We start from the raw sequence: 9,075 nt of genomic DNA, 5'->3' as shown, positions 1-9,075 counted from the left end.
AGTAAAAAAGGACAAAATAAAAGTCTGATTCCTGGGGGGGTGCCTCGGAAGGAAAGTTCACAGAGGAGAGAGGAGGCGGTTTCCGTGGACTGGACACGGGAGTGTGGGTACCACGGAAGGCCACAGGAGGAGAGAGGGGAACTGCTCACAACTTGGAAGTGACAGCGACACCCCACCAGGCACTGGATAAAAGCGGGGAAGAAGAGCATGAGTATGGCAGAGAGACCTAAGAAGAGGTTTGGGTTCGGGTTTGGTTTTGCCAAGAGACCGATTGTCAGGGGCACTGGCTTAGGAGACCCAGAGCGGAACAAAAAATGAGGGGCTCATGTAAAACCAAATGTGAAAGGAGGCGGCTGGCCCCCAAACCTAACACGAGGAAGTCCCTCCCAGGTTGCGAAGCCCTAAACCCTCGCAGAAGCAGGGAGTGGCTAATACGTTCAAACGTCTGCAGAAAGAGTAGGGTAATGAGCCTCCGGCTCAGCCGTTCCTGCCAATCTGGCTTCAACCATATACTCCTGGCGGCATGGTGGGTTACGTCATGCTAGCCTCTAGGCCAGTGGTGCAAACCCATCTGCAACCTCAAGGGAAAGAGATGAGGTTGTCTGTTCCAGTGACGATCTACAGTCTAGTCGGAGCTGTTTTACTCTGTCCTACAGGCTCCTATGGCTCAGAATTGACCTCAGTGGGTGGAATCACGCATTTAAATTTGGCAGCAAATCCCAAACAGGAAACACACACACACACAAAAAAAGAACAGGTGCAGGGGATATTGGATTATTTATTTTCATATTAGATTATAATAAAAAGAACAACTCATACTAAATTATGTCCACAGCAGTTTTATTATTTAGCTGGCCTAGATAATTTGCAACTGTTTATTATTCTCACACCAGCCAGGATGAAGGATTTAGAAAGCGCTTCATCGCTGATCAATTTCAGACTTGTGCTGCATGTGTTCAGCCTCCATGTCTGCTTTACTTCAACCTGAAAATCTTCCTGGCTTTTTCTAAACTTTCCCCATCCAAAGGGGGCTTCCTCTGGCTGCCAGGCTGCAGGAACTTCTTCACCTTGGGGAGGCTGCTGACTCTGGCTTTCAGGGCCTGCAGGGGACAACAGCGCAGCCTCAGGGAGGAGCCAGAGGACCAGCCCAGGACACCTGCCACCCCCCAGGACCCACCCCCACCGAGTCCCTCCCTCAGCACCCAAATGGGAAACAGACACCCAGAGAGAAAGCAAGATAAGAGGAAGGCAGCATTGCTCAAAAGCACCCTCGCCTGAAGACAATTCATCTCCCAGTCTTTCCCATCTTCATCCTTGGAGACGTCTTGTACATTCACTGTGCTTGTGCAATACAAGGAAGAGTGTGTGTCTGTCTGCAGATAGCAGCAGCAATAAAGTGTCCAATGAACAGAATGAAGATACAGGGAAATTGAGTTATGATAAAGACAGAGAAAGTGAAAAAACTATAAACCTTGGGGACAGTTGGAATTCATTTGGTCAGTGAGAGATAAGGACCGGAGAAGGGAGAGCTGTGCAGGGTGGGACCTAACATCTGACCGATGGAGCCAGAGCCCCAGTAGGGAATCAGAGGGAAAGAGGCTGCTCAGACAGACTCAGACACAGAACGAGAAGAAGTCCCAGAGAGTGATGCGACCAGAGGCAGCCATGGGAGAGAGGGCCGGGCAGATAGATGCTGAGTCTTGGCTCTTTCTCATGATTAAATCCTGTTTGAGGGGTACCCTGCACTTCAGATGTCCTTGTCTGAGCAAGGCCTTTTCATGCGTCAGAACCTGGACCTAGAAGCTAATCTTGCTGACATGAGGGGGAGTCAAGGCCTGGGCTGGGCTGGGGCTCAGAACATCACCAGTCCATGGCCCATCGCCTCCATGGCCAGAAATCAGTCACCTTCAGCAGAGGGAAGTTGGCGATCAGGCTGGAGTCCAGCTCTTCCACGGAGTAGAGAAGTTCAACCAGGTGAATGTCAGCCCTGCTCAGCTTGTTGCCAACAAGGTAGTCCTGTCCGTGGCTCTTTAACACCTGCAACGAGAGAGGACATCCCCCCATGACTGCCACGGCCAGGATGGTTTCTCCTGACCCTGCAGCCCCGCTCCCATGTTGCTGGTCCTTCTGGGGGTTTCAGACTCAGGGACGGGGTGGGTTTCAGCTGCTGTCCTCACTCCTCAGCTGAAGGCCGGCTGGGGTGTTCTTCTCCCTTCCCACATCACTGTGGCATTGCACACTCTCACCCCATCCCAGGCATCTCCCACAGGGGCCAAGGCCAGCCCTGCTTCACATGGGGTTTATGCATTTCCACCCCCTTAAATGCATGGAGTCTCCACGCTTCAGGTAAGTCTCTCCATTCTCTCTCTCTCTCTCTCTCTCTCTCTCTGTGTTCTGAAATAAACTTGTGTCCCCTTGAATTCATCTTCACATATTCCATCTTAAAAATATTCCAAATAAAATGTTGAGGAAAACATGTAATATGGACTAAAATAGAAAAATAGTCCAATAATATACAAAGGATAAGAGCAAAAACACGCATAACGTCAATACCTAAAAGATGAACCACTGGTAGCCACATTGGCAACTCTTCTTTCTGACTGGATCTCCTTGGAGAAGTTTCAGAGTTATTTCATACAAAACTAAAATGTCAAAAGCTCAGCCAGAATACAAATGTTCATGGAGGGAGCTATTTGTATTTGTAGTCGCAGATATACTTAATCTGCCAGATGCTGTATAGCTTGTCTTCTGTGACTGTATCCTGAACTTTCAGCATCACAAGAGTCATGAAGGTCTTTTTTCTTATTATCATTTGTGACAGTTAAGGATTGGTGGTCACTTAGCTGAGCCAGCATTCTCAGTGGTTTGGCAATGATAACCTAGGTATCTCCAATGATGCGATCTCCTCATGTCCAATAGAAATGGACACTGTGGTAAAACTTGTTGCCTTTTCTTGGGTCTGGATCCTGCATCTGGTTCATCAAACTTCTATTCTGAGAACACGAGCCAGTGGCCTGCTATAGTGCTTGGCAGTCTTAGAAGCTACCAGCAGCCTGCCAGCTCGGAGGCATGTACCTCTGCAGCCAGACGCCTGCTATCTGACCTGCCAGTCTTGGGTTCTTCAGCACCTGCTTCCACTGGATTCGTCCGACTCACAGACTTGAAACTTGCCTGCTTTTACTAGTGGACGCACCATTTCTTGTATCTAGAACCGAACGCACCACCACCAAATCAGTTCTGACTCGGAGCGACCCCATAAGACAGGGTAGAATGGCCCTGGGGGTTTTCCAAGACTGTCACTCTTCACAGGAGTAGAAAGCCTCCTCTTTCACCCATGGAGCTGGCTGGTGACTTTGAATTGCTGACCTCACAGCTCAGCACAAAGCATAACAACCACACCCCCAGCGCGCCTTCTGCAACATCTCTCTAGACATACACTCATGTCTATGAGTCACTGGTCTTGCTTCTCCAGAGAGTCCAGCCTAAGACACTCTGGAATCTCTTACTCTTGGAATCGGGCCTAAGCTACAAGGAATGAAGGAGCATTAGTTGAATCAACGAATGAATGATGTGTAGGAGGACATGTTGATGTTAGCTGCCCAATCCCCATCCTTGTAAAGAAACCTTCCTGAATAAATCTTATGGAGAAGACCCTGGATGGCTTGGAAGAAGCAGAGGCCAGGATGGCTAGACTTGATCTCAAGTACATTGGACTTCTTGTCAGGAGAGACCAGTCCTTGGAGAAGGACATCATGCTTTAGAGCGTAGTGAGTGAGAGAGGGAGGGAGAGAGAGAGAGAGAGAGAGAGAGAGAGAGAGAGAGAAAGAGAAGCCCCTCGATGAGATGGACTGGCACAGTGGCTGAAACAATGGGCGCAAACCTAACACCAATGGTGTGGCTGGTACAGGGCAGGGCCCTGCTTTGTTTTGTGGAGCAGACAGTTGCTATGAGTTGGGACCAACTCGGTGGCATCTAATGACAGCAACCCCTCTGATCGAAATCCTGTTCTGTACACTCTGGTCTGAACCCTGGCCTTGCTCCAAAGGCCAGCCTGACAGACGGCTATGAAATCCTGTCCATTAGAGAATTGCAGACGGGCTCCTAGGAAATGGAAACATTTGGAACAATTACACCTTGGCTTTATAACTGACAAAACTGTCTTCACAGTCAATTTTTATTAAATTGTTAAAGATTAATATGCATTAGGGTGTTTTTGGTTTGTTTTTTATTTTATTATGAAGGAGAGTCTAGATATTAAGTGTGGCTTGTTGGACTGAAGGATAATGTGCCAGACATACCCAGCTCTGGTCTTTGGCTGCCCGATGAAGTCTGGGTTGCCCAAAGCACCACACGGATTGCACTCACCTTCTCGAAGGCAGGGAAATAACGGTTGAGAGTTTTCTCTTTGATCTGGGCGATCTTGGCCTCTTTTTCCCCAGGTGGAGTTAATGGCAAGAAAAGGATCATCTCACCCAAATCCGCCACCCCTTCTGAGTACATGTCGATGCTGCAAGACAAAAATGTGCCGCTGTCAGAGGTCTCCGCCCGGGACTCTGTCGTTCAGAAGGAGCTTCTCCTGCACCGCGTGCTTACTGGGGGCCAGTCATGGTGCTATGGCTTTCACGTTCTATTTTGACGGTAGACATATTGTATGCATACGTCTAACATGTTTGTTCAACGCATGAGCAAATATAGGGATCGAGAACCCAGGTGACCTGTTGCAGGTCAAAGCCAATGCAGAATTGATAGACTCACTGCAAGCACCAAAAGACGTTGTCTCTAAGGCTTGTCATAATTGTCCTACCAACACTACTGTGAGGTATATGGACAAAGGCCTGTCACCAACGTCTTCTCAAGAGAGAGGTCACAAGACCACCACCATGACAGGCATGCCCCCCCCTCTCATGTCCGTACACACTCAGGTCCATCTCACATACTGTGGCCCTCCTCTGACCATGCCTTCCTCAATCCCCATCAAATGATCCTCCTAGTTAGGAGGATTGCAACCATGTGAAACAATTATTGAAATCCATGATTGAAATGGATTCAATAAGCCATCATTGAAATCATTCTATCCAATGCATATGCCAGGGAGCTTTACTTTGTCTTTCCTTCCAAACTGAACTTCCTCCAATAGCTCAGGGATCATTGTGTGTGTGTGTGTGTGCGTGTGTGTGTGTGTGTGTGCGTGTGTGTGTGTGTGTGTGTGTGTGTGCATGTGCGTGTGTGTCCAAAACATTTGCCATTTTGATGCTTTTTACTCATAAAACTCTGTTCAATGAATGACACTCATATTGTCCAACATTATCAGTTTTAAAAATACCTGCTTCTCAAAGCATAACCCACACAGCATAAATTTCATGCATGAAAGTGTAGAGTGTCACGTGGTTCAGGACTACCATTAAATTCAGAGCATCTGCATCTTCCCCAGAGGAAGGCAGTACCAGTTCACAGTCACCCCCCTGTGTGTGTCCGTCCAGCCCAGGTAACAGCTTTCTGACCCTCACATCTCTGTGACTGGTGAATGAGCCTGAGTCTGGATAGTTCAGGGAACCTCTGTTATCAAAGGAGCCCTAGGGCTGTGGCCTCTGCTCACTATACCAAGTCCACTGGCCCCTTGGACTGGCTAGATCTCTCCTCATCACTGGATCAGGATGGGACTTGAGAACCAGCCCCTTTGATCCCTCCTGTCCTCAGCCTTCTTCTCTAGACACTCAGATACTTTGTTCTTGTCTCCGGCGGCAGCTGGTATGCACATCCTGGAACCCTGAGATGTTACAAAATGATCTTGGTCTCTCTCTGCCTTCTATGTCCTCAGTATCTGAAAACCTCTGTCACTGGGCTCTGCCCTGACCATGCCCTAAGTCCACCCTTACTTCTCCACCCCCTCTCTCCACAGGCCTCTGCTGTGCTGGACCTCCATCAGCATGCCTAAGGCCCAGCCTGCTGCTCAGCCAGGATGCCCTGCAGGGGCCCTCTCAGCCTTGGGCGCCTGCCCCCAGGGCCTCTCCTGCAGCCCCAGCATGCTCTGTGCAGTCCAGGTGGCGTCTACCCGCTCCCCGTGTTATGTGCTGATGGGGGAAGAGGGAAGGAGGCGTACAGGGCTCTCTCCTTGATGTCCTTCCCATAGAGGTTGTATTTGGAGGCAATGTAGTTAAGGATGGCTCTGGTCTGCACCAGCTTCAGCCCATCGATTTCCACCATGGGCACCTGCTGGAACATCAGGCTTCCATCTTTTGAATGAAAGAAAAGAACAGGTGAGGTCGCAATAATTTGTGGATCTCACTCTTTAAGGATGAAAACAAATGTTTGTTGATACGACATAAGATGAAAATAAGCTTAAGCTTCTGGTGTTGAGCTTCACCACAGTCTTCCTTTTGCTTATCGTCATCCACTCCTGCCCTCCCACTGGTTTTTTCCTGTTATTTCACTTATGTGACGATTTGAGCTCCTTCCATCACACCATGGGCCCGGGTGCGTGTGCTGGGCAGGCTGTTTCCCTGGCCCCTGGATGCTGTTCCTTACTCAGCTTCCCCCTCCTCTGGCCTCTCAACTTGTTCAACCTGATCTCCTTTAGCTGAGGCTGCAATATCGCTAGGCTCTTACTCAGTCCGGGAGCCCTGGTGATAGACTGGTGACCTGTCAGACTGCTAACCCCAAGGTCAGCAGATTGAAACCACAGCAGCTCTGAGGGAGAAAGATGGGCCTTTGTTCTCCCCTAAAGAGCTGTAGGATCAAAAACCCAGAGTTATAGCCTCAGCATCGCACCGTGGCAGCTCTCTCCTGTGCTGGAGGGTCACTCTGAGTCAGCCTGGGCTCAGGGGCAGTGAGTGTGTTGTGTTGGTTTTTATCACCTTGTCCCAGGCCATAAGGATGAGAAAGCAAGGTCATTGCCACCCCTCAGCTGCCTCCTTTCACTCGGATGCACGTGTCTGTGTATCTTTGGGTGCAGGACAGTGTGGGATCCTAAAGGATTTGTGGCTCCTTCATGGTACACAGAAGCTTGACAGAGCAAAGTGAGGACCTTCTCAGGGCCGGGGAGGGTGTGGGAGTGGGGGACAGGTTGTGGGGAGAAGGTGGGCACAGAAGCGGTTCCTGGAGCAAAAACTCCTAGAATTGTAACCATTCTTAGCTGCCAGACCTGCCCCAGCAGAGCCACACCTTATATTTCAGGCAATTCTCTCCCTCTGTCCCACCCCAGCTCCCACCACGCAACCATGTAGGCACTGTCAGGTACAAAAACTTCCCCCACGGACTGTTGGAAAGTGCCCTTACCATTTCTCAGTTTGTCCAGGTCTTCAGCGGTTTCTATAAATTTCTCTTCAAACTGTAAAACAGAGACAATAAAAAAAAATAAAGAGGAAAAACATCCTGTTCCAACAGTCAGCGGTGCGGCAGAGCTTTCAAACGGGAATGGCGGAGGTAAGGTGTGTGAATTTGCCAAGGGGAGTCTGATGGTGGCCTTGTGGATTCATTCCATCAGATTCACCAAGCAAAGGACCCGAGGGCAGCAGCTGGCTGCTCCTTCCTGAAGGTCCCTGAACTTCCATCTTGTCCTTGACCTTAGGTGAGAATTGGGGAGGAGAATGCCCTTGGGGGGAGGAGACTGGAGAGGTTGTGGTTCCTCAGGAGGTTAAGCATCTTGGGACAGTTTCTCCAGGTCTCATGAGGATAGGACAGTGTGTATCCCCATAGTAGGGTGCACCGCTGGGCCAAACTCAAACCAAAACTCAGCACCATCAAGACAATGCCACCACATAGGGAACCTATAGGACTGGATGGCAGACCCTCTGAGTTTCCAAGACTAACTATTTATGGGAGTAAAAAGGTACATCTTTCTCCTGAGGCCAGGTTTCAAACTGTGGACCTTGCAGATGGCAGCCCGCTATGTAACCACTCCCTCCACCAGAGCTCTACCTCTCTAGACTGGAGGCCATTTAAATGTCTGCCACTAATACCGGTCTCAGCCATAATGTTCCTCGCCTCCTCTCAGGGCAGCTTCCCTCAGGGCAAAACAGGTTCCCGTGGTTGTCAGGCTCCCACTCCTGCAATTCTCTGTCTCCTCTCATGCAACATGTGGGAGACACAGAATTGCCCATAAACCGTGGGTCTGGTGTGATTTCACCACTCCTGGCACTCACAAGTTTGGTTTCTGATTTGGCTTCCTGGGTTTGAGGCTCACCTTTTTCACTCTGTGACCTTTGCTCATTCAGGAACCTCTGTGTGCCCCCATGTTCTCCTCTGAGTGTGAGCACGGGGCTCCTTCCGGTGTAGCATTTGCAAAGGCTCCATACAATCCCACAGGCCAGGCACCCCGAGTGTGGTCAAAGTGCCCGGTTCAAAAACAACCAGATGGGATGGTGAGTGGGCCTCAAGCTGCGGTGGGGATGCACTAGGTGAGGGGGTGTTGCATGGGAAGTGGCTGGAGGCCAGTGGGAGGGATGGGCTATGACGGTCACCCTTGGGGCACGGAGGACCCGGGAGACCTGAGCAGGTCAGTGGGCAGTTCCCAGCCCTCCACTCTGTCCTTCCAGGCTGGGAAGTCAGGACGCTCTCAGCCTGGCCCCAGGCTCCATGTTCCTGGGAGGAGCTCATTCTGGCTGGGGCTCCCCCACAGAGCCTCTCGAACCACAGAGCAGAAGGGGGGCCGTGTGCAAACAGGTTGCTCCTTTATGAAGAGGAAACGACCCGAGATCGCTGCACTTAGATTTTGTTGGCTTGTTTGGGCCTGTTGGCTCATAGCATCGAGGGAAGGGAGTCGCCTGGTACTGAAGAGGTGACCATAGCAGATTGAAATGAGAGATTAGACCTCAATGGTTAACACCTTGGCATCTGATCTCCCTCGTGATGCCCTTTGTGCTTGGTTTGGTTTTTAATATCTGTTACGTTTTGCGTTTCTTCCTCTTCGTTCTTCCATGAGGGCTTCTCTGTTGTCGTCCGTCATCGTTGGCAGTTCTCTTGGCTCTCTGTGATGTAGTTGTCTGTTTTCAGTATACGAAGCCCGGGATGGATGGATTTATAGAGGCAGTGACTAGAATGAGGGTTCCTGTGGGGGTACGGCAGGGGAGGCGGGGG

General features: G+C 50.2%; 1 protein-coding gene across 6 annotated transcripts in view; it reads right to left on the bottom strand.

Moving 5' to 3' along the window:
- Positions 1–9,075, bottom strand: part of LOC101642081 (glutathione S-transferase A2) — a 62,456-nt gene that overhangs the window by 25,770 nt on the left and 27,611 nt on the right. For 3 of the 6 annotated variants that reach the window (XM_045294814.1, XM_004696355.2, XM_045294815.1), the window contains exons 3-7: positions 7,276–7,327; positions 6,101–6,233; positions 4,366–4,507; positions 1,906–2,037; positions 824–1,100 (exon numbers count right to left, since the gene is read on the bottom strand). In XM_045294814.1, the coding sequence (XP_045150749.1) occupies positions 975–1,100; positions 1,906–2,037; positions 4,366–4,507; positions 6,101–6,233; positions 7,276–7,327 (585 nt within the window). In that variant the 3' untranslated portion in view covers positions 824–974. Of the gene's footprint in view, positions 1–823; positions 1,101–1,864; positions 2,038–4,365; positions 4,508–6,100; positions 6,234–7,275; positions 7,328–9,075 lie in introns of those variants that run through there. The other 3 variants (XM_045294816.1, XM_045294817.1, XM_045294818.1) reach the window with 3 other exon arrangements.

The sequence above is a fragment of the Echinops telfairi genome, unplaced genomic scaffold, assembly GCF_000313985.2.
Source record: "Echinops telfairi isolate 266 unplaced genomic scaffold, ASM31398v2 ScPeMD7_3533;HRSCAF=4204_1, whole genome shotgun sequence".
In the NCBI taxonomy this organism is placed as follows: domain Eukaryota; kingdom Metazoa; phylum Chordata; class Mammalia; order Afrosoricida; family Tenrecidae; genus Echinops; species Echinops telfairi.
Note: the sequence above shows the minus strand (reverse complement) of the source record. Positions and strands in the feature narration are given on the sequence as shown.